The following is a 24,547-nucleotide window of genomic DNA, read 5'->3' as shown; positions in this document are numbered from 1 at the left end:
AACCACGACAGCCATGCTCAAAGGGCCAAGTACCAGGAACAGAGCTGGATAAGCTGGCTGATAGGATCCCTTCTTCGTCAAAGTACGTGAAGTCCTTTCCTCGCAGCGCTGCATGAGCTGAGCGATGTATTTTTGGATGGAGCTACAGCCAGCTTAAGTTGTGGGGAAGCGGCAGGGAGGGAGTACAGCTCTCTTGTTTGGCAAGGTATGGCAATGGTATCTGAGCATCTCGTGGCATGGGAGCATGGAGGCCATCGCTCAGCTGTGCCAGCTGCCATCGAGGAGCTTGGCCAAACCCGCAGCTGGTGGAGGCCCAGCGAAGGCGGCTGCCTACCGCCTGCTCTGCTGGTGCCATGGGGAGACACGCCACAGCCTGGCTGCCACGCATCTGGCTGAACCCCGAGAAGCAGTTGGGCCGGGGCTGCCTCAGGCACAGTCGCTGTCCAAGCCCCACGGCCAAAGGAGCTGAGAGGTGGGGAAGACGAAGCCCACGGACACGGGGAAACGGCTCCGGATCACGAGAGGGCGGGAAAAGCTCCCCTCCTGCGAACTGGCGGGATCCTGCTGCCGGTAGTTACTGCGGCGAAACCCTGGGGACGGCTAGTACGTGGGCGGAACGACAGGCACGGGGCTTGGCGTTCCGGCCGGCGGCGGGGACGGGTGCACCGGTGACACCACGTGGCTGCTTCTTGGCCTCCGCCGCGAGTGGTTGCTGGGAGTCAAGATGGAGTCGGTAAGCAGAGCGGAGCAGGAGATCAGTCTGGCGGCCCTGCAGCAGCACGACCCCTACATCACCAGCATCGCTGATGTGACCGGGCAGGTAGCGCTCTACAGCTTCAGCCCGAAGGCCAACGAGTGGGTAAGTCCGGAGAAGCGGGCCCGGCTCTTTCAACGCCCGGGTCGGACCGGGTGGCGGCGGCGCAGCCCTAGGCAGGGCATTCGCTGCCGTGGCCGGGGCTCCGGTCGCCTGTGCTGTCGCTCCAGCAGCCGCCCGGACCGGGACCTGCTCACGGGGTTCCGGCGGAGGCTGCTCTCGACCAGAGGGAGGTTTGGGATTTGGGTGCCTGACCCCGCCGGGGTGTCGGCCCCGAAGGGCGCCTATGCTCGGAGAGAGAGACGGTGCCGGCGCGTCGTTCGTCACCTCTGGGTAGCTGTGACTGAAACAGCAGTGAGGCTGGAGGATTCTTTTGCTCTTGGATGCCGTTGCTGCGTTTACTTTTTGTTGTTTGTCTTTTAATTGTAATTTGTTGTTGTTGCTCATGTGTGTTGAACAGACCCCTGATTTAGGAGTGAGATTTGAGAGGTGTTAGTGTTTGTCATAGCATTAAAATGCGATTTTTGCTTGGGTACCAGTTTTATCATAAAACTATAAAAATGAAAATATGTGGAACTTCACATTGTCATGTGCAGCACTGAGGCTGCACTCAGCTTTTGTTGTTTGCAGGTCACAAGCACATGGCAAAGGTTGCCTTGAAAACTGAAGTATGAAAGAGCTATAGTCCGTAATTGTTTTGGTGTTGGCTCTGCTGTCATTGCTGTTGTGGAATACTACCTGTCTAATATTTTTAGACTAATGGACTGTGGTCCATATTTAAAATAAGTAGTTGTGAGAAAGGTGTTCAGCTGTGACCCATGAGGCTCAGCATAGGAAGGCTGTAAACTACTGTATATCCCACCATCAGGTTGAAAACATGAGCAAAATCTTCTGGAAATTGATTTAATTTCCTACCTTACTTATTAAAAACAAGTCGTCTCCAAAAGTAAGAGATCATACTTTTAATCTTATGATGTCAAACCTTATGGAAATACAAGGATATTGTAAATCTTGGTAATTAAAACGCTATACAAAAGTTATATAACTCTGTGAACAAGCATATGCCTGAAATACAATTGCTGTCTTTTTTTAGGAGAAAACCAACATAGAAGGGACCTTGTTTGTGTACAAAAGGTAAAGGTGCTTTGTTGCTGGTCGATTGGGGTTTTTTGGGAGAGGGTGGGGTGGTTCCCTTCCATAAGAAAATAAACCTCAGGTGTCTTCATGTGTGGCATTCATAGTGGATTTACTGCATGCAGTAAACTCATAATTACTAATTTGTCCAGCTGTTAATGTCTATATACTCACTTGAAAAAGAATAAACTCTGCTTATAAGTGAATAACTGACAAAAGCACTTAAAAATGCTGCTGAAACATTGTGAAACTTGATGAACACTGCATACATAGCCACACAAAAACCTAGTTCATTTTGTTAATGCAGGAGCATTTGTTAATGTATTGAGTTAAATGTTGAGTCTTTTTTGTCTCCTGAAATCCATAAAATTGATTGTGAAAGCAGTACAGATGGCACTTTAAATAATCTGTCCTAACTTACTCTCAGAATATGGCAGAAATTTTTGTAAATAAACAAAGTTGTCTAAAGGCTGGAGATCTGCTAGTGTATAGTTTGGGGGGGTTCGTTGATTTTCTCATCAAAACCATGGAAGAAACTTCCAATTATATAGGATAGAGAAAATGGGTACAAGGGGAGAACCAGCACATAAAACCAACCACTGATTTAAGTTTTAGATTACGGGCAAATAAAAAAATCTAACAAAGAAGTCTCACTGTTCAATGTGAGACACATAAATAATGCAGACCTGACACAGACTGCCACAGGCTAGGTCATTGCAGTATTTTATAATGGCACTGTGAAGGGATACAAGTAACCAGTTCCTGCCTACTTTACTTTAGCTCCAAGCGTGAAAATACTTAGTGTAAGAAAGCCAACCAAACTAAAACAAAACAAACAGACATAAAAAGCAAAAAGTTTCCCTGTGGCTGTTTATTTTAAACAAGTTCTGTTATGCACATTAAAAGACTGACTCATGATGGTAAGAATTGCTTGCTCAATCCATAGATTTTGTTGCTGGCCATTCAGTAAAGGTGGCTGTATTGTTACAGAAATCTTAACATTTACTGTCTAATTATATCTGGTTTTTACCCTCCCTTCACCATGCTGCTTTTGATTATGTCACTGCTTACAGGCACAATTGTGTGTGCTGACAAGACATTCATGTGGCAAGAGAAAACAGCTCTAAAACTGACTTGAACTTGCAGTGCTTGCTTAATGTTTTGTTTTACTACCTGGTGTCTAGCAAAAATCTAGATAATAAAAACTGTTTCACTAAGCAATTCTAAAATGCCTCAAAACTATCTCATGTGAAGTATTGAACACACTTGCATTTTAATCCTGGACCTGCCCTAGTTTTGGGTTTTTTTATAGATTTTGGTTTTTTTGAGGCATATCTGTGATTCAGCAGTTTAGCAGTGTAGAACTGTAATGTTAATCCTAATCCTACTTTGAGGTAAGCATAATTTTAAATTGAAATGAGTCAGCATGCCAAGAAATGGCATAGACAAACAACTGAGCTTCAGGACTGCTAAAGCTTCACCTAATAAAGCAGTAGGGATTTGAAAATTAATTCATAAATGCTTCAGAAAATAGTATACATTGATGAAGGTATTAATTCTTGGTTTTGTTTTAATTGAAACAATAGGTCAGCTTCTCCTTATCATGGCTTTACGATAGTGAATCGACTGAACATGCACAACCTGGTTGAACCAGTAAATAAAGATTTGGAATTTCAGCTCCATGAACCTTTTCTTCTGTACAGAAATGCTAACTGTGAGTTTAACTTTCTGTAATCTGTATAAGTTTCATGTTCTGTTTTATAACCTAGACCATTTCTGATTACTGCAATGTCTGTTTCAAGTGTAATGTGATGGGGCAGGTTCCAGTGAGATGTCTGTTGATGTTCTAAGGGCTTTCTCTTTTGCAAGTTAAAAAATAAATATTAGTTGGTTGCTGCTTCAAGAATTTGAGACAATTGCTTAGTTCTCGGTTGAAGATTTTCTCCCCAGTAGGTTCTGGACTTGGGAGATAGATGTCTATGCAGAATTTCCTGGAGTCTAGACTCCAGAAAGTTTGGATGTTGGGATAGTTGTTGTACAAATGAGTGGTAAAATAGTAGTCAGTGTCTTCTTGCTGCATTTTGAAATCAAATGTTGGACTGTGTTGGAACATCAGTCAAGCTTCAGAGTCCTAGTGTACTGTGTTCCAAGTAGGTTCACATGAAAAGTCCTGCTACTCCAAAGAGCTCAAAAATATAAATTATGTAGCCCTTACAGAGAGGAAGAGGGAGTATGTGTGTATATGAAATTCACAGTAGGTTAAGTAGATAAATAAAAGGCACCCTACAGAGTAGAGGATCCCCGATACAAAGGTACCATTTCATGTCGTCTTTTCTAGGCAGAGTTCTTCAGACTAGTTTGTTGCTGTCTTATGACACTTTCCTCTTACTCAGTTACTCGCAGAATGTGCCTGTATGCTGTTTAATTACAGTACTTTTCAACACCATATCTTCTTCCTGTCAGAATATGCCCTTGAATTACAGATAGAAACACTGCTTTGGCCATGCTTCAGTGTAGCCGAAAGAACAGTAAAGTGTTAATCCTTTCCTGTTTCCCCCTTGGAAAGCCTCTAGGGTCTGTGAGCAATAGTATAGATTCTGTTATGGTGACAAAGAACAGCATAAGTGGTCTCCTCTGTTTGATAATCTTGGCAATCCTGCTTCTGTATGCGTCATTGAGAGGAAAAAGTCAAAACTTCTCAGGAATTTGAGAAGCCTGGACGATTAGGAAAGTAAATGACTGAAAAATCGTGGCTGTCAGGTGAAGTTCCCAACGACTGGAAAAAGGGTAATATAAGCCCCATTTTCAAGAAGGGGAAAATGGATGACCTAGGGGATTACAGACCAGTCAGTCTCACCTCTGTGCCTGGCAAAATCTTGGAGCAGATTCTCCTGGAAGGCATGCTAAGGCACATGAAAAACAAGGAGGTGGTTAGTGACAGCCAGCATGGCTTCACTAAAGGGAAATCCTGCCTGACCAATTTGGTGGCCTTCTATGATGGGGCTATGGAACTGATGGACAGGGGTAGAGCAGTAGAGATCATCTACCTGGACTTGTGCAAAGCGTTCGACACTGTCCCACACGACATCTGTGTCTCTAAATTGGAGAGACATCAATTTGATGAGTGGACCACTTGGTGGATAAAGAACTGGCTGGATGGCCACACACAAAGAGTTGTGGTCAATGGCTCGATGTCCAGCTGGAGACCAGTAACGAGTGGTGTCCCTCAGGGATCAGTGTTGGAACTGGTCTTGTTCAGTATCTTTGTCGGAGACATGGACAGCGGGATTGAGTGTGCCCTCAGCAAGTTTGCCAATGACACCAAGCTGTGTGGTTCAGTTGATACGCTGGAGGGAAGGGATGCCATCCAGAGGGACCTCGACACGCTTGTGAGGTGGGCTGATGCCAACCTTATGAAGTTTAACCATGCCAAGTGCAAGGTCCTACACCTGGGTCAGAGCAATCCCAGGCACAGCTACAGGTTGGGCAGAGAAGAGATTCAGAGCAGCCCTGAGGAGAAGGACTTGGGGGTGTTGGTCGATGAGAAAATGAACATGAGCCGGCTTCAGTGTGTGCTCGCAGCCCAGAAAGCCAACCATATCCTGGGCTGCATCAAGAGGAGCATGACCAGCAGGTTGAAGGAGGTGATCCTGCCCCTCTACTCTGCTCTTGTGAGACCTCACTTGGAGTATTGTGTGCAGTTGTGGTGTCCTCAACATAAAAAGGACATGGAACTGTTGGGACAAGTCCAGAGGAGGGCCACGAGAATGATCAGGGAACTGGAGCACCTCCTGTATGAAGATAGGCTGAGAAAGTTGGGGCTGTTCAGCCTGGAGAAGAGAAGGCTGCGTGGAGACCTCATAGCAGCCTTCCAGTATCTGAAGGGGGCCTACAAGGATGCTGGGGATGGACTGTTCATCAGGGACTGTAGTGATAAGGCAAGGGGTAATGGGTTAAAACTTAAACAGGGGAAGTTCAGATTGGATATAAGGAAGAAATTCTTTACTGAGAGGGTGGTGAGGCACTGGAATGGGTTGCCCAGGGAAGTTGTGAATGCTCCATCCTTGGCAGTGTTCAAGGCCAGGTTGCACAGAGCCTTGGGTGACATGGTTTAGTGTGAGGTGTCCCTGCCCATGGCAGGGGGGTTGGAACTAGATGATCTTAAGGTCCTTTCCAACCCTAACTATTCTATGATTCTATGACTGGCAAGAAATGAGGTGAGGAAGAATACTGCATTGAGTTGTATGTTTTAGCAGGTTGCTTGGTCTGGGAGGGAGAAGGTGGTGGTGGTGGTGGTAGGGGTAGGATGGCCGATGAGGTGACAGTAGAGGAAAGAAGTGCCATTGTGAGATTGGAGAGTTGTGGGATAAGGGAAGTAAGAAGTTGATTCATTTGTTTTTTGAAACTGCTGGTGGTATCAGGGGAACAGGAGCTACTGTGGAATTAACATGGTGTATGATATTGGGAGTGATTAGAGTATCACTTATAAAGGAAGCAGTCAAAGAAGGGGGGCTGTGTGTGAGTTCATTAGCAACCCCTGAAGCTAATTATGTGCCTTTTTTCTTTGTTGATGAAAGCTCCCTTCTTCCAGTGGAATGCTATTGTGTAATATCTATGGGAGGTAGGATAGAGATGACATAGAAGGTACAAGGAAGTAAGACATTCATACAAACATGTGCAAGGAAATTATTATAGACTTTATAGACTGGATACAGGAAATAATTGCACTATCAAGGAGTTGAGAGTGTCCTTTCTTACCACCCCCCCCCCATCCTCCATCTTTCCCATTTTCTAAGGCTCTTTTAGGGACTTTAGTCAGAAATTATTCTTTGTTTCATCACTATATCCTGTCTCCTGGAAGAGGGTGGAAGCATGTCCAGAAACGGTCTGTGCTGATTGCAGATTGAAAATGCTCAGTGTAGTTAGCATGTCATAATTTATTTCCCCAAGTGTCACAAATAAGCAGATGATCAGGTTTTGTGTGTTCTGCTAGTGTTCATTTTGTTCAAATACAAGCTTAAATGCATAGAAAACAGTATCTAAGCTTTTTATTCCTTAAGATTTCAGCACAGCTAACTCCCTTATGTTTTGTATTTTGCTGTGCTTGGATTCTCTTTCTTATGTACAGTTTCTAAAACTTTCTGACCTCAATTCCCTGAATTGGTTAGAAAAAAACAAATTATATGATTGAAATCTTCAGTGTTAAAGCTGTTTGCCTTTATCTGCAGAGTGTTCATGAAACTTAGCAAAAAAACCAAACCCCAAAAGCCAACTAAAGAACACCCCCACAAGACCTCTTTGGGATTAATTTGGATTTGCAGATAAATTTCAACATGTATGTTTTATTTGTATGCATAGATTTGGAAGTATCCAAGTTCTCTTCATGCGGAAGAGTGCTTCTGCTCAGCTGCCTGCTGGCATGAAAAACTGGCATTTTTGGACTAACTCAAACAGGTTTAAGCCAGGAGTTAATGGAATGTGTATCTTGAAGGGCTTAATGTGAAGTTCTTTTGAAATCCTTTAATAACTGAAAGAGGAGGGACTACTAGGTTGTACAAGGAAAAATTACCTCTTACACAGAGGGTTGGCAATGGGTTGTCTGTTGTAGTGGGATTTGTTGTTGGTTGGTTGGTGGTTTTTTTGTATCCTGCTTGGGGAAACCAACTTGGATCGCTGTAAACTCTTAAGAGTAAGTTGTCCTGTGAAGATTACTGAATGATTCAACTGATGATTCTGTTTCCTTACAGAAGATTCCTTACAGATTGGGAATGGTTCAGACTATCTGATTAAAAACCTAACATAGTGTTCATTAATATTTCTCTTTGGCAGAGTCAAATATATTTTGTGCCTATATATTTAGGTTGTAACAGGATCAGTGGCAAATCTGGGTTTACACTTCCAAAAAGCATGGCAGAAATAGTAGAAGATGATCAAAGCAAAATTATGGCACCACATACACAGGGAAGGTTCCATGTTAACAATCTTTATAACCTAATATGATACTAGTGTTTTATAAAAACTTTGCTCTGGGATTCTGTCTTGACTTAAGATAGTAAGGGTGAGGTTATAGTTATATTTGCCAGATACATATTATTTTATATATACCTCATAGATATATATATCTATATATATTATTATATGTTATATTTACCAGATTGGATCTCTGACATTTCTGTCTTGAATAGCATGAGATCTGTTCTGAGTATATCATGTAACATACTCCAGTCTGTGCAGAGCTTCTGACAAGGTATGTGAGGAACTTTGCAAGCAGTATATAAATATTATTTTTGCATGGCAGGAAGCTGTAAGAATGAATAGCCTTTCATGCCAGATCATAATATTTTTTTTGTAGGTTTTATAATTCTTTTGTAGTTTTATTTGTTCAAAGCTTATTTTTAATATGCAATGGAATTTTTGGTTTGCATACCTGAACAAACTTCCGTTAAGCTGTAGACATGAGATCCTTTATCCCTCTGTTTTTGCAAAGTGGGATATGAAGGAGTCTCATGGATGTTCTGGAAGGAGAATAGAACAAGTGATACAGTGGCTTTCTTAAGTCTAACTTTTGTTTTGTTCACTCAGTGGAATGGAAGATATTTGGGTCTATTTGTTACTCATTGTTCTGGTTAGATGTTAGACACATAGAGGTGTTTTTCCCAACCTTTCAGTATTTTAACCATTAATTGGGAAATCTTCCTTAAATCCAGATTTTTTTAATTTTTTTTTTTTTTTTTCCCCCCAAAGTCAGTCTGGCTACATAACATGGTTCAAGCCCCAAAAGAATACCTAACCCCAAGTCTTTGAGAAAGGCTGTATCTACTTTAAAAGTTGCATATAATGCTGCCTGAAAACTTAGGCCATTTATTCATTATTCATTACATCAGATCTTAAAGCACGTGGTCTGGGGTGTGGCTGAGAAGCCCCGAGACATTATACCAGTTACAGTGGTAAATAGGAAAAAAAGGTATTCTGCTTTTCATTGTTAGAAAGAACTGAAGAAAGCAAATATCTCTAAATGTGAACAAATAAATTGCCAAAATGAAATTGTTTTGCTTAATGTAACATTTTTTTCTGATTTAGAATTCATCTTAAAAGGTAGATTTTATATTTTCTTTAGATTATACTTCATACTTAATGTGCTGTTTATTATTTCTTAATCTGGAATGTGTGTTGCTGGATCCCTGTGATCTTTGTATAACTTTCCCTGTGGACACATGCATGTTCTTTAGAATATTTGTTCATGAAGCATTGAATCTTACTGGCCATTTTTTTAAATGAACCTAAGCTTATTGCCTTTCGTCTGTGTTTTATGAAGTCCACTAAACTCCAATTGAAGAAAAAAAAATACAGTTCTGCCAGTAAAAGTAATAATAGACCACTCTGAAAGTTCAGACCTGTAATATCGGAGTTTGGTGATGATAGTTGATAGTGTGATTAATAATAGCGGAAAATTAGTTGAAGTTTTAAGCAATGGTCAACTTACCTCTTAAAGTCTGCAAGAAGTATTCCTCTTAAGTCTTTCTCACTTACAACTTTTCTGCTGTGTCGGTAGTGTTGGTCTTGCTGAAAAGGCTTTCTAATCCAAGCTAGTTCACTTGCAAGGTCAGGCAGATTGATTTCCATGGTGCTGAAAAGACAGATGCCAAGTGTGGAACTTGGGTATTAAAATAAATGGCCCTTGTTTGGTGTGGGGTTTTTTTGTTTTCTCTCGCTTCTTATTCCTGTCCAAGGATAAGAGTTAGTAAACCAAAAATAATGGATTTTGGAAAGGCTTGTGTGTTTAAGCTGTAAACTAGATTACAAAGTGCTGTCTCCTGGGCTTGTTGTATTAGTATTAATTACCCAAAGTTATATTCAGAATGTCAAAAGCAAGAAGAGTTCCATAATGTCAATTAAAATTATTTGAAAAAGCTCCTGAGTGATTTCAAACCAGGGCATCTTTGCTGGTAAGGAAAGTCTCTCGTTATCACCTCTGTTCCCAGCTGGCAATGCAGTAAGTATAACATATCTCTGCGCTTGCTGAAGCTGAATGGCACTCCAGCAAATGCATTAACCCAGTGGTTCAGGCTGAGATAAGAAGGGAGCCTGTTCTTAATGCCTCCACAGCAGAAGCAGCAATGAAAGCTGTAGGGGGGGGAACCATTGAAAGCTGTTAAGTTCTAAAAATACTTTGTTTGACCTGAAAGATGGCACTCTAACTGGAAGGGGATTTCCACTCTGGTTTGGTGTAGCAAAGTAGCAATCACTCTTTTTTCACACTGTACTTCATCAGGTGGCATTTGTTAAAGGATTCCTGGTCTTGCTTGCCACCTGCTGAATTACTCCAGTGCAACTGCTTGTGGGACTGTGCTGTGAACTATATTTGTGAGATGCATTTAGATATTCAAAACAATAAGAAAGGGAGGGGCTGCTTTATTATTAATTCTGGTGATTTATAAATCTATGTGGCAGGCTAATATTTAAATTGAGGAAAATCTGAATAGTGAATGAGGAATCTCAGTGAAGAAGGTATTACAGCAGATTGACTGAGGAGAGGTGACATTTCAGCTAACCTTGCTGTTAGAAGAACCATGAGCTTTGAGAGAGATTGCTTTGTGTACTTTTGTCTTAAACTCTATTTGAAGTGTAAAATGATGCATATACCATGTCAATGATGTGTACACATGCTTTTCTTTATAGATGATTTCCAGTAGGATGGGTTTCAAATTGAGTCCTTTGTTTCTAGCGACAGCTTGAAAGGCTGTTATTTGTCCTCCCCTTCTAGTTGTTACTTTTCATTGAATAGCAACATCTAAATTGGAACTGTAAAATAAAACTTCTGTCTCTTCTGTCAACTCTTCCAGCTAGTTAAGGTAACTTTTAAACATCATCTTTTTGAATGAGATGAAGCCCTGTCTGCACAAATGGCTGAACTGCCTAAGGCAAGAGAGTGGTAATGTCTGGAATTGCTGAAACTAGCAGTGCTGATGAGTCCCATGTGCACGTCTGCCCTGGTATTCTCTGACTACAGTTTCATGAACATTTTAACAGTTTTGCCTTACTGTGCTGCTCCCAGCTTCTTGTTTCTATTCTCTCTCTTGTGCTACATGGCATGTTTGTGAACTAGAGGCACAAATAGTATCAAGGAACTATTCTGGACTAAAATGTATCCAGTTGACATGAGGGAGGAGTGAACTGGGATAGCATGAGTTAATGGCAAAGTTGTGGGAATGTAAAAGTGGTGACACCACTTTTTTCTGCTTAGTTAAAATGCAAACTGAAGTGAAAGTACAGCTTTGGGACGCAAATTCATTTTATATTACCAAAGAGTGAGGCCCCCACCTCACTGTTGCTTTTTGCTATCCACAGTCTTAATTCAGATCTGCTGTCTGAGCAATATTGGTACAGTAAGCTGACTGCCTGCGGGAGCAATGGGAGCTTGGTGCTGAAGAGACCAAGACTTTCCTTTTGGTGTCACCCCACTGTTAGGTTTGAGCAGGAGGACTTCCATAATGCTTTTGTTTTCTCAAAATCTCTGTTTTCCCATAGCAATTTCAATCAAGTTTTAATGATTGACCTGGTCAAGCTTGGAGAGAAGTTGAATGTTGTGTTTAGATAAATATTTGTGGGTCAGTGTTTCTAATAAGAATTGCATACGTCAGAGAAGAGTGTAGATGAAGATAACTGATGACTTCTTTTCATTTTATAAAGTCTGATTTGTCTGTGGTATGGATTACTCATTACTTCTTGTGTGTTAAAATGTATGTGAATCCAACTGAAAGATATTGCTGATGATGATTACAAACTGCTTCTACTTGATTACTAAAGATGCTGCCCAGCATTCAGTGTAGAAAAACTGGATAAAAAGTGTTGAACTAAATTGAAAAAATGAGTCGCATAATTTATTGGCTTTGTTGGATGAAACTCTTAGAAGAATTGCAGTTGAAAGATATGCCATTAGACTTATGAACATTCAGCTGAAGATTTGCTGGGTGTAGTAGAAAGATCACATATATACATAAAAATAGGTAAGTACCAGCTCTCCTTTAAATAAGGATGTTCATAGCTAAAATTGCATGCACGCATAAAGTATGTCAAATATAGTAATGGAGTTGGGAGACACATACTTCTAGAGCAAGGGAGCTGATTGATCATTCCTCTTTTGAAAAGAGGGAGGTAAACATTCCAGCCTGTTGGACCGTATCTAAGTTAATGCCCAAGTTTACTTGTTCATAATCTGCTGTACATTGTTGTAGTACTCTTAATGTTTTGCCATGACTCCCTCTGATTGCTTGCCAGTAATACAAAGTGGAAAAAAACCTGATAGTCTCTGTACCAAACAGAGGTTTTATTCTACTTCTGGTCTTGTGTAGGCTTGTTCTGGCAGAATTGAGTGTGACTTTTATGATTTGTCATATGAAGATATCATTATAGGTTCCTTATCTTCATTTCTTCAGCAAATATGCTTTTGAAGAAGCTTTCTTCTCTTGGCAGTTTGTCTGATAATGAAGTCGAGGAAGGGAAAGAGCTTTTCTTCAATGCTGAAGTATGCTACATGACTACAGAAGTAGCTCAAATTAGAAACATTTTCATGTTTCTATCCAGTAGACAATGCAATTGTATCAAACTGTAAATATTAATAAATATTTCATAAGCATTGGCTACATGTCTGAAATGCTTTTTTAATTGTTTCATCTTTTGTAAGATGAAAGTTCCTTAAATTGTGCTATATAGATTTGTGTCTGTGATTTGAAAAGCTTTGTTGTCCGTTGCTTAAGCTATAACCTGAAACAAACACCCAGATGAATATAGTTGTTAATAAAAAAATGAAGTAGAACTTCAGTTTGTCTTAGGATATTGCTATAGAAATTAAGTGTGGGCATGACTGTTTGAGGGTTTTGGTCCAACACAGTAAGCCTAGGATAACTGGAACGTCTAAGGAAAAAAGTTAGGTAAATAATTGCTGTCTTTGCCATGGCTTGAAATGATTTTGAATGGGCTTTGAGATTTTTGACTGTACAAGTACTTCTTTTACAAAAATAATTTGGAGAGGAAACTACCAGAAAGCCTCTGTCTAAACTATCATACTGTAATTCCAACTTTAACATTTTTGTTGACTTTCAAAAATTTGATAAATTTAAAAATGAGTGCTTAAAAATTAGAAAGGATATTCTTTAGCCTAGTTTAAATGGTGAAGTCAGTAATTCCAAACAGAAGGTCACAACTGTAGTGAGAAGACATCTGATAGTTCAAACTTAATTTTTCTGTCACTTTTAGTTACAAACAGTATCAACATTTTGTAGTTATTGCATTTAAACTGACTGAATTGGATTTGTGTTTGCACATGTGCTATTTCTGATTACTTTATAAATACTGGTCAGTCACACAGAATATTGAGTGGAAACTGATGTAATTCATATGTTGCAGATCTAAGGGGTTTCCTACTGATTTGATTTTTTTTTTTTTTTTTTTGCTTAAACCTGTCTTACATTTGCACTTTTTTTTTTATCTTCAAGTGTCAATTTACAGTATCTGGTTTTACGACAAGAATGACTGTCATCGAATAGCAAAACTCATGGCTAAGTAAGTACTGTGGTCTTATTCTGTAATTCTTTTATGCAGTACAGAAAAAAGTGAACCTAGTGAACATGTTTGGGTTTCTTTCTCATTCCTTAACTAATATGGTAACAGGGTTTTTAGTTATCAAAATGCTGGGTTTCTGATAAAAAAACTGCAGCCTTAAAAGTTTTAGTCAAAGGATAAAAAAATCCGTTTAAGCATTAGTTTGCATTTTCCAATGAAAGCAAGTGTGAACACTGTTTATTTTATTTTGTATGGGGATGCTGGCAAAAGATCACTCTGCAGAAAGTGTAATCAAATGATGGCCAGTGTTTTTTTAATTTTGTGATTTATTTGGTGGTGGGCTTGTTTTTGTTGGGATTTGTGGGGTGTTTTGATTTTAAGGGTTAGTTACTATTTCTGACTCAAGTGAAGGGTTGGAGAACAGTGGGAGAAGTAGGTGGAATCTTACAGAATTAAAACAATGTTGGGAGAATAAGGAAAACTATGAAATAATAGGAGCCTGTTGCTAATTTCAGGATTGTTTGATTTTTTTTTTTTTTTTTTTTCCCTTTCCTTCCCCTCTAGAGATAGTTGGTTTGTGAAGCTGCCGTGTCACTTGCTCTTATTTGTAGTTTTAAGGGCTCCTGGAGATGTCATGCAGCAGGAAAATTTTGGAAATGGTCTCAATTTAAAGAAACTTTAAAAGACTCTATTTGCAGTAACGTGGGTTTGTTAGTTTGAAGCTGCTGTTGCCACAGCAGTGTAGGTAGTGTATCTTTACTGTAGATGGTTGCACAGCTGGAGGGCTTAAGCCTGGAGAACAGCAGGGATCAAAGGAGGGTGGAACTGGATGAGTTGATGATGTGGCATAAAGTCTTTGAAATGCTGTGACTGGAGGCTGTTCTTGCACCTTTCTGTTCTTTCAGGGGAGCTGCCTTGCAGACTAAGCCAAGATGTTTTACTAATAGAAGTGGATGAGAATTAGCTTCAACAAATCTTCAGTGTCCTTACAAAAGGAAAGAGCTTGAATTGTTTGATAGAGTAGTTACACTAGGAAAGAAGCAAAACTGCAAAATGCAAATGTACTACATAGGATATCTTGTCATTCCTTGTTCTCTCCTGTGCTTTTCTTCATTATTTTTCCTGAACTTTCATTTTCACGAGGATGATCAGGGGACTGGAGCACCTCCCGTATGAAGATAGGCTGAGAAAGTTGGGGCTGTTCAGCCTGGAGAAGAGAAGGCTGCGTGGAGACTTCATAGCAGCCTTCCAGTATCTGAAGGGGGCCTACAAGGATGCTGGGGATGAACTATTCATCAGGGACTGTAGTGACAGGACAAGGGATAACGGGTTCAAACTTAAACAGGGGAAGTTTAGATTGGATGTAAGGAAGAAATTCTTTACTGAGAGGGTGGTGAGGCACTGGAATGAGTTGGCCAGGGAGGTTGTGAGTGCTCCATCATCCTTGGCAGTGTTCAAGGCCAGGTTGGATGAGGCCTTTGGTGACATGGTTTAGTGTGAGGTGTCCCTGCCCATGGCAGGGGGATTGGAACTAGATGATCTTAAGGTCCTTTCCAACCCTAACTATTCTGTTCTATTAATCAGCATGTTGTGTCTTGCAAGTTGGGACATCCTGAAGACAGACAAAACTTGAAGGCAGGCCAACACTTTGACTAGTTTTCATATACTTAAGCAGAATTTCTTGGTCTGGGATTTTTGCTTTGGGTTGTTTTTTCCCCACAGAAGCCATGTAAGGCAAGACAAATTATGGATTTTGATATAAAATTCTTTTGCTAAATTCTTGGTTTTTTCTCTCATCCTTATAAGCCTATACAGTTCCTATTTCCCACTTCTTCCTCCTCCCCTCCCAGCTGCATTTAACTTCTTGCTCTTATTTGGCTTTTCCAAATACTGAGGTCGATTCTAAGGGTTAATTGAAAACAGTTGTGTGAAACTGACTCTTGGAAATTGTTACCAAAACAAAGAAAATGTCTGTTGTCTCTCCTTTGTATAAGCAGAGCATCAGATGGCCATGGCTTTCTTCTTTTAATGCATCTTTTAAGACAACAATTAATGTTTGAAGTGCGAGAAAAAGCTGAACTCTTTGAACTCTACCATGTTCTTATTCTGTCATAGAATCATAGAATAGTCAGGGTTGGAAAGGACCTTAAGATCATCTAGTTCCAACCCCCCTGCCATGGGCAGGGACACCCCACACTAAACCCTGTCACCCAAGGCCTCATCCAACCTGGCTTTGACCACCACCAAGGATGGAGCATTCACAACCTCCCTGGGCAACCCATTCCAGTGCCTCACCACCCTCTCAGTAAAGAATTTCTTCCTTAGATCCAATCTGAACTTCCCCTGTTTAAGTTTGAACCCGTTACCCCTTGTCCTGTCACTACAGTCCCTGATGAATAGTCCATCCCCAGCATCCTTGTAGGCCCCCTTCAGATACTGGAAGGCTGCTATGAGGTCTCCACGCAGCCTTCTCTTCTCCAGGCTGAACAGCCCTAACTTTCTCAGCCCGTCTTCATACGGGAGGTGCTCCAGTCCCCTGATCATCCTTGTGGCCCTCCTCTGGACTTGTTCCAACACTTCCATGTCCTTTTTATGTTGAGGACACCAGAACTGCACACAATACTCCAAGTGAGGTCTCACGAGAGCAGAGTAGAGGGGCAGGATCACCTCCTTCGACCTGCTGGTCACACTCCTCATGATGCAGCCCAGGATGCGGTTGGCTTTCTGGGCTGCGAGCGCACAGTGCAGATGGAAGTGTCGTATGGCAAAACTTGAGTTCATTTGCTATTAAACCTAGTCCATATAGCATGAATCATGGGCTAGAGATGCTTCAGGGATCTTTAAAAGTGTAACAGGCAACATGTCAGTCTAGCCATGGCACAGCAGTCCATAAAGCACATCTCACCTTTTTGCTGGATTCTGTAATATTCTGGAAATAACTGTAACCCAGCAGGGTCCTTTAAAGTCAGTCTGGGAATAATCTAAGCCTTTTTGTCATCTCCTTTGTAAGCTACTGTAGCCTGCCTTTTCTTGGGTCCCTGATACCTGTGTTGCAGCTTTACTGAAACAGAGAAGCAGAAGTGCCAAAAGTAGTGTTACTGCTTCGCTCCCGTTGATGGTGTAGCTATTCATACACTCTTGTGACTGTAGCATCTCAGCCCCCTAGAAAGTTTATGAGATTACAAATTACTTTGGAAGGTCAAAAAGCTGAAATGCATTTTTCAAATGTTAGAACTTTTTATGCTAGGTGTTGGAATGACTGTGGATTACAAGTATCTTTGAAACTGAAATTAAAGGTAATGTATCAAGCAGACTTTGGAGAACATGTATTGAGCTTTGTCACTTCAAACTTATGCAAGTGGATCTAGAGCAATCAAAAGTGTACTTTGGATATTGACCCCAATATAGACAAATTTTATTGAGCTGGCTAGGACCTCACTTTAGTATGATTTTTAGTCTTTGCTGCTATCAACTTGGTCAAAAATGATATTAAGTGACTTTAGCTAGTGTAAATGCTAGTAGTAAGTCTTTCATTATCTGAGCACTTTTTTCATAAAGTCATCATCATTATTGGATCACCAAATGTCTCAATAGTTCTATTTCTTTTTTCCTTTAAAGTTGTGTATTGATTTGGGGGTAACAAAAATATTGGCAGAGGCTATTTCTGTACTCAGAAAGGTATTTAGAATAAGTCTATTTCCTTGTATTTGTTGAACGAAATCACACTTCGTTTGGTACCATACATGTTACAGCTTCTGAGTATCTAAAGGTTCATATTAGTGAAAATGAAATGAAGGCGTTCTAGTTGCACGTTACTGTAGGATGGAAAAGCTGCACTTCTGAGGCTGCTGTTAGAAACTTGCTGAAAAGTGGATTGATACTATTTTGCTGACATCTGTTTCTGCAAACATCAAGCTTTTTCTCCCCCAAGATGTGTAGAGGCAGTCAGAAGAAAAGTGAAAATGCTGATGCTTTTGTTGCTTCTCTGTGTGAGGGAGGCTGAAATTGCAGGAATTATTTCATCCTGGGATGAAAGATGTGTTTAAGAAAACTTAAAATATACTCTTTAACTTAATAGAATAAAATGGAATCTTAGAGAAGAAAAGCTTCATTTCAGCATGTGGTAGCAAGCTCTGTCAGGCTTAGTTCAGTATGTTTTGAAATAAATATTTACATTGTCTTCCAAGAGCATTAATTTTGTTCCATAGTTTTGTCTTAGGTGGAAAAATTTTTGCGCTGTTTAGGTGGGGGGTTTATTACTGATAGGAAAGAGTACTGCCTTTATTGTACCTCTGAGCTTCAAAAACACAACCATATAAGGCTTCAAGGAGATTTGTACTCTTTTTCCTGCAGCTTAACTTGACCTTATTGTGCCAGACTGAGTTAACAAGATTGCAGACCATCCATTTATATTTTGGTGGCTTATCTTTCAAAAGAAAAGTAAGTTAATGTTCATAGGATTTGCAATCACAGACTTCAGTTCTCACATTCTCTCTGTCCACTCCGTTCCCTTCAGTGAGGTTATGCCAGGTATATTTTCAATGCTGTAACTGCAAATATTCTTACAGAAACTGTCACGGCAGTGACTGTATCCGTGGAGGAATGTGTGCCTCTTCCACTGCCTGATATAACTGAAGGAAACAGCAGGCCTTGCTTAAAAAAAGATTTAATCCTGGATTGTGTAGAGAGCATGCTCAGTGTACAGATTTGCATTAGTTGACTCTTTCCCCAGCAGAGGTTTTCGATTTACATAAATTTTTTCTTAAAAAAAGAAAAAGATCTAGAATTTTCTGAAACTAAAAAATATAATGGGAGTCATCAAACTCCTGACTTCAAAAGGAATTAAATTGGGTCAAGGTGATTGTTTGGGGAATGAGCATTCTAGATGCAGTAGAACAGAAACCAGGGTTTTCAAATCTTTGTGAAACTATTGCATTCTGATGTGTAAATTCATAGTGGGGTTTATAGGTTAGTTTACAGGCTTGTTTTTACTGTGTTTCAACAGTCAGACCCAAACTGGCTTATGAGATACAGGCAGCAAGCTCAAAGTGGAACAGTATTGCGGGGAGTTTGGGGGTATAGTGTTACATATTGACCCCATCACCACCATCTAACTGTAACCTGCACAAGACAGAAGATGGAGGAAGAGCTATTAGACACTTCATCTGCATGAGATAATCTGTTCTTAAAAAAAAGAATGTTACGTTTAACTGAAGTATTTATTTTTCTGATACAATTATGCCAACATTTAAAACCTAAGCAAAGTATTCTGGTATTCTCTTACCTTGCCCTTTCTCACCCCTAGTTTTGGAGTTGAATTTAGACAGGTCCTAAGTCAGGGCTGTATGATGGCGTGGGGTGCTGGAACAAAATGTTCTCTCAGGGTGTCACCATAGAAACATTTGCACAGTGTTGAGCTGCTTCATCCAAACGAGCAAATACTGCAGTTCTTAGAAATTGTCATACAGTGTAGATTGGCCTGCCTGTTCTGAGTTACCATTTGCAGGTGAATGCTTGCTTACAGACAGAAAAAGCTGTGCTAATAATGAGAAGCTGGTATGATTTAAAATTTTCAAAGTAATTTTGAAGAAGGGTTGAATTATTAGAAGCCAAATCCAGTCCTTCTTCAAATAAACACAGCTAAACTAGTGATGTGAAGAGGTTTGGTTGCTAGAAAACTGAAAAGAAACTTCCAAAACTTGAACTATTCCTTTTTTTTTTTTTTTTTTTTCCCAGAAATGGCAACATAGAGGTGCATATAAATATCTAATTACAGTCTCCCAAATCTACAGTTTGTCCTGAATCTGAACTGACCCAAAGAAACCAGAGGCTGGAATGATTGGCACTTTCTGTGATTGTTATGATGGCACCTTTTGGCTCCCCCATCAGCCATTAGTTCCACATCTTGAGAAGTCTCAAGTGCCACACCAGCTCCAGAGCTCTGCCCTGTTTACAGTGCTGGTTTTTTCTTAACATATTTCATTAATGCAGGCTTAAAAAAGAAGAGATTACAGGCTGGTGTGTGTTTATTTCAAGAGGATAAGCTTTAGTGCATTGCACAACCGTGTATATCTTGTGAATTGTGAATGGATTAGGAATAGAAGTATATGCTGCCTTTACTTTTATTAGGGAAATGTACCACGTATACGTCTTCTTGGATGTCTTAACCATCTTTTAAATTGAAGCGGTTTGATACTTGAGGCAGGTAGGGGTGGAGTAGAAATGGTGAATAAACTGTAGGCACCAAAGGCCAGAGGAAAGGATGTGTTGTAGACCTGCAGGTAATTGGAATGACAACAGTTAAAGAAGAAAATGGTGTCGTTCGTCCCAGAGCCTTAAGTGCAGTAGTAAGGGTTGACTTGCTGTAAGCCTCCTTGCTGGCTGGCTCCCGAGACATCTGGTGTGAGCCAGCTCTCTTCTTTACCACTATCTTTGTGGTGTTGTATAATGGTAGGCCTTGTCCTGAATCAGAACTGTGTTATAATTGATTTTGTTGAATAACATAGCTTGACTTGGCTAAATATGGAAAAAAAGCATGTTGAGAAGTAAGTCTGTGGTATAATACATGTGCTCTTTATATATTGTATGCTTGGATGTCCACATATTTTATTGTGAAAATGTCTAAACATGACAGTTTCACAGAAGCAGTATTTACTGTAGGCAAACTCTGTGAGAGACAGACCAGTGCTGTCTGCAGCGGAGATAAATCGTACAGACTATTTGACGACTTGTATAAACCTTGTAGCAAATGAAAAACCTGTGTAACTTTGGACAACTATGTGTTAGGCTTTTATTCAGGCAGAACAAAATGTGTTTATAAGCTGGAAGTACTTTTTTCTTTACTGCTTTTTGCAAGATGTTAACTTCAGATAAAATTCTGAAATTGTGTTTCTTCTTTGCTGTTACAGAGTGGTACAACAGGAAGCTCAGAGATCACAACAAGTTTCCCAGGACAGAAAAAGTCCTACCAGAACCAATGGCTGCAACGAAAACAAGCCCATTGACATCCTGGAAATGCTTAGTAAAGCCAAGGATGAATATGAAAGAGTAAGGAAATGTCTTATTCCCTCCCTTTTCTTTCTTTTTCCCTAACCTTATGACCAACTAAAACCACTACTTCTGCTTCTGAATAAAGGGCTTAGGACATCATATGAAGTGCACTGTCGTAGTGTTCCCTGTGATTTCTGAGAGCAAAATGATAGAGAATAAATCTCTCTTGTCCTATGCAACACACTCTTACGCAAGATTGCAAAGTAATGCACCTTATCTGTAATTTAATGAGCCTGTATATTGTGATGTTTGAATTGCCCCCTTTTTTAGGGGTGGGGGAGAAATACAGTTTTAACAACAGATACCTGGAGATGCAGACACAACAAAATGTTTTTTGAAAACAGCTGTGTGGGCTGCTTCATGTCAGTACTCATCTACTGTCTTGTTTTGTGAGTTTGTTGTCAAAGAAAACAGGAAAGATTAGGTATCTGTGACACTGCAGATGTTTAGTACCACTGACCACCTCTGCTTTTGTCAGCCACTATAAGTAACATTAAAAATAAGGGATTTCAAGATGACAACTTGGGTTTTCATTTTTTCCTGCATACTGAACATCACTGGAGGAGATCTGCTGTGATTCATGCCATAATGGAGAGCATTCGTTGAGCTGCACACTAAAATGTTTTGGCAAGTTGAATAATATAACAGAAGCCCAGAAACTTTGTGAGCTATCCCCTGCCTGTGACACAAGCACTGATGTAGAATGACTTAGAGAGAAGGGATCGTATGGGAAAAATTCATGTTTTAAAACAGCTTGGGACTTATATGTTGTATGAATTATTAAGCCTATCTGGAGACTAGTTTTTAACATACCAGCTGTGTTTTGTGTAGGGAGCAGGCATTCTCTGCTCTTGTTTCAGTAGCCTTGTTTTAGAGATGGATGTCTTGTTCCCTCCTTCAAGTACACTATGCTAGGAAAGAGTCTCTGATTTCAGGCAAGATAGGTTGAATATCCATCATGTGATCCAAATTTTTTTTCTGGGAATATGAAAAACAACTGTACCCAACAGTGTGTGTCTCTTCTTATCTCAAAAGACATCTTCTAGTATTAGAGATCAGAGATTCATTCATTCAGTGTATTTGTAGACTCTGGGAAGCATATTTTTAATAGCTATACATGAAGTATAACAATACTGTTCTGCTGTTGTTCTGTTTCCCAGTTGACTGCTTCTCTCCTCTGTATCTGCTATTTTAATGAATTAATTGACTTCAGAAGGATGAGTCTGGTATCTTTAGCTAGTGTTAAATTCACAGATTTACGTAATGGAGAGTATTAGTTCTCTTAGGAAAGAGCTACTGTGTGTAGTCTTAAGGACCAAATTCATACATCCAGGACAAATATAAGGGTAATATGTGGGATTAAAAAACCCAAGGATTCTGAACATGCCTCTCCCGGAGTATAATACTACAAGAATGTGCAATAGCAAAATAATGTGTATGATGTTGCAGAACTGTGGTATGGGGTTTTGTGTCTGTTCTGGTGGGAGAAGAGTTGGCACATGAGTATAGTGCTTGATTCCTTACAGAAGTCTCTTGTGCAGCAGAGTTCCTTTGAGTACTTGAGGTTTGAGTCTTTGTAGGATTCTAGATTGTCAAAGGAGAAAAGAAGAAATGTGTAGATTAAGCCTTGCATGAACCAGTTTAACTTGTCACTTTCTGATGTAAATGTGACAAACCATACAATGTGTGTGACCTGGGCTAGATAGTAGCTTCTGAAAATCAATGATGTGTGTTTTCAATGCTTTAAATACAGAATTAAAAAAAAAAAAAAAAAAAAAAAAAAGAAAAAGAAAGAAAAGAAAAATAACGAATGCTTTTGATTCTCTGAGCATCAGTGCTGTTCAGGGAGAAAGTGTCTTTGTACAAAGGCCAGCATTGTTAAAATAGCAGCTTTTGTAGGGGCACAGGAGGAAGCATCAAAACCTGAATGATTCCTCTGTGTTGTATCAACTGTGATAGGTTTGAAATAGTTGAAGGCTTTTGGGGAATTAAAAAAACACACACCACAGGAACTCCCTGTTTTGGTAGTGCCCTCTTAGGTAGAGGTGAAGCCTTCCTCCCTCTTTGTCCTTGTAGTATTGGATAATACATGTTTCCAACAGATGGCTCTTAAAAATGACTTGAGCTATTCCTGCTTCTCCTCTCCCAGTTCTCAGGTCTTTTCCATGTGAGAGTACTGAAAAGCTTTTGCTAGAAATATAGTTCCTAAGTATGATGTCTGAATCTCAGTAGACAAATACAGATAAACAGGCAATTGTATACAGATTTTGTGGTGTAATACAATAGGGAAATCTGCAGGACATGGACTACAGTAGAGCTGCTGAATAATTGGGGGGTTTGTGTCTTGGTCTTCATTTGTTGATGGGTGTCTTTGTTTCTTGATGCTTTAGAACATTAGTATAACTAGAATAATTACTTAATTTTCTTTTTGTGTAAACTGAATCTCTTCCAGTATAATCCCATGGCCTATGACTGTAGTTATGTAGAAGTTGCCAGATAAACAGAATTGCACAATGTTGGTCACATTTCAAGCAAACTTCTTTGGAGGAATGTTCTGTTGGTTGCCTCAGCTTTAGCAACAAACCTCTGGCACATTAATTTTGGAATTCCTTGTAGCCAAAGTATGTCAATGTTAACTTAAGTAACCAGCTTGCTTTGAAGATGGCTTTGAGAGACCTTCCCTGTCTTAATTTTTTTATTACTATTTTACAGCAGTCAGTAATTATGCATGAATTTGTATTTAGGAGTAGAAAGTATTTATCTGCCTGGTACATTCCAGATGGATCATACAATAATCCTTGTGTGCAGCCCACATGTGATTGGCAGAATGTCAGCATGAGAAAGGGGCAGAGAGAGTGAAAGAGATTTATGAAGGTCTGAGTGATTTAATCTAGGATTCCAAAACAGCTTAATCCTTCAAGTACTCACTACATCAAGTCCATATGTGAAGATGAATGAATTCTGAGATTTACTTTTTTTTTTAAAGAGGTGAATGGATGCTTTTTATAGTGTAGTGTTTTGTGAATGTGTTTCAGAATGAGCACAGAAACATACTGCAGCGCCTCCTCTAGTGAAAAGAAAACTATGTTTTGTTTGATTTTTTTTTTTTTTATTTGATTTCTTTTTTTAGGGTTTTTTTTTCCATGTGTGACCACAAGGCATCTGGCAGTTCAGGCACAAAAGGCTTTGACCTTCAAGTCAGTGACTAAAAGTCAGAAAGATGAAGTTTCTTCTCATCCCTGTCCCTAAATCACAACACATAGTTTTGAATTTTGTATTTATTGTTGTCAACTAGAAACTGAAAAAAAAAGAGTAATAAAGTTCAGTTTTGTTTTTAACTTGTTGGTAAAAGTTCAGCTCATATTTTATTGCTGTAAGCAGCCAGAGCAATCGTGGTGTCTTATGCTAATGTTCAGCTGCATCAGGTGCATAAGCTGTAGTTTACCTATTGAAAGCTTGACAGTTCTACAGTTTGGGTGTTTTCAGTGGTGATTGAAACTGTAATACAATTTTTGTGTTTGTTTATGTGTATATTTATTGAAGATTAAAGTCAACTTGATCTGTAAGCATACTGTTTGTTACAATGTAGCTCTTGTCTGGTTTCACCTTGTTCACAGAAAACCAAATTAGCACCTTCTGAAAATATACGTGCATAGTTAATTACAGCCTGTGGAATTAAGTTGGTGACAGGCTCTTTTCCCAGCCACTCAGGGTGATTTCTGAAAGGATTTTTTTTGTTAAGCTGCTTCTAGTTGGGGTTCTTGAATTAATGAAGTGTAGCAAACCTCCTCATTAGCAGCTACTGCAGATATAGGATGTAGAAAAGCCTGCCTTTTGTATATCATTTTCCTTCTTGGCCAAGGAAGTGTGATGCCAGTTGTCAATTTTTTTTCTTTTATAATATAAAGTAAAAGCTTTATGACAACATACTAAATGGTGGATGTCTTTGTATAATCTTTGTTTCCTAAAATTCATGAATTCCGCAGC

The 24,547-nt window shown here is 39.7% G+C and overlaps 1 protein-coding gene across 1 annotated transcript in view; it reads left to right on the top strand.

Annotated features, from left to right (window-relative positions):
• Positions 1-724: 724 nt before the first annotated feature.
• DCP1A (decapping mRNA 1A) overlaps positions 725-24,547 on the top strand; it is a gene marked incomplete at its 5' end in the record, with an annotated part of 40,523 nt that continues 16,700 nt past the window's right edge. The window contains 5 exons of the mRNA XM_080625512.1: positions 725-859; positions 1,908-1,948; positions 3,535-3,662; positions 13,444-13,510; positions 20,419-20,557. Of these exons, the coding sequence (XP_080481638.1) occupies positions 725-859; positions 1,908-1,948; positions 3,535-3,662; positions 13,444-13,510; positions 20,419-20,557 (510 nt within the window). The remainder of the gene's footprint in view (positions 860-1,907; positions 1,949-3,534; positions 3,663-13,443; positions 13,511-20,418; positions 20,558-24,547) is intronic.

This window comes from Psittacula echo (genome assembly GCF_963264785.1).
Source record: "Psittacula echo genome assembly, chromosome: 9".
Classification (NCBI taxonomy): Eukaryota; Metazoa; Chordata; class Aves; order Psittaciformes; family Psittacidae; genus Psittacula; species Psittacula echo.
The sequence above is the reverse complement of the archived record's forward strand: the minus strand, read 5'-3'. Positions and strand labels throughout refer to the sequence as shown.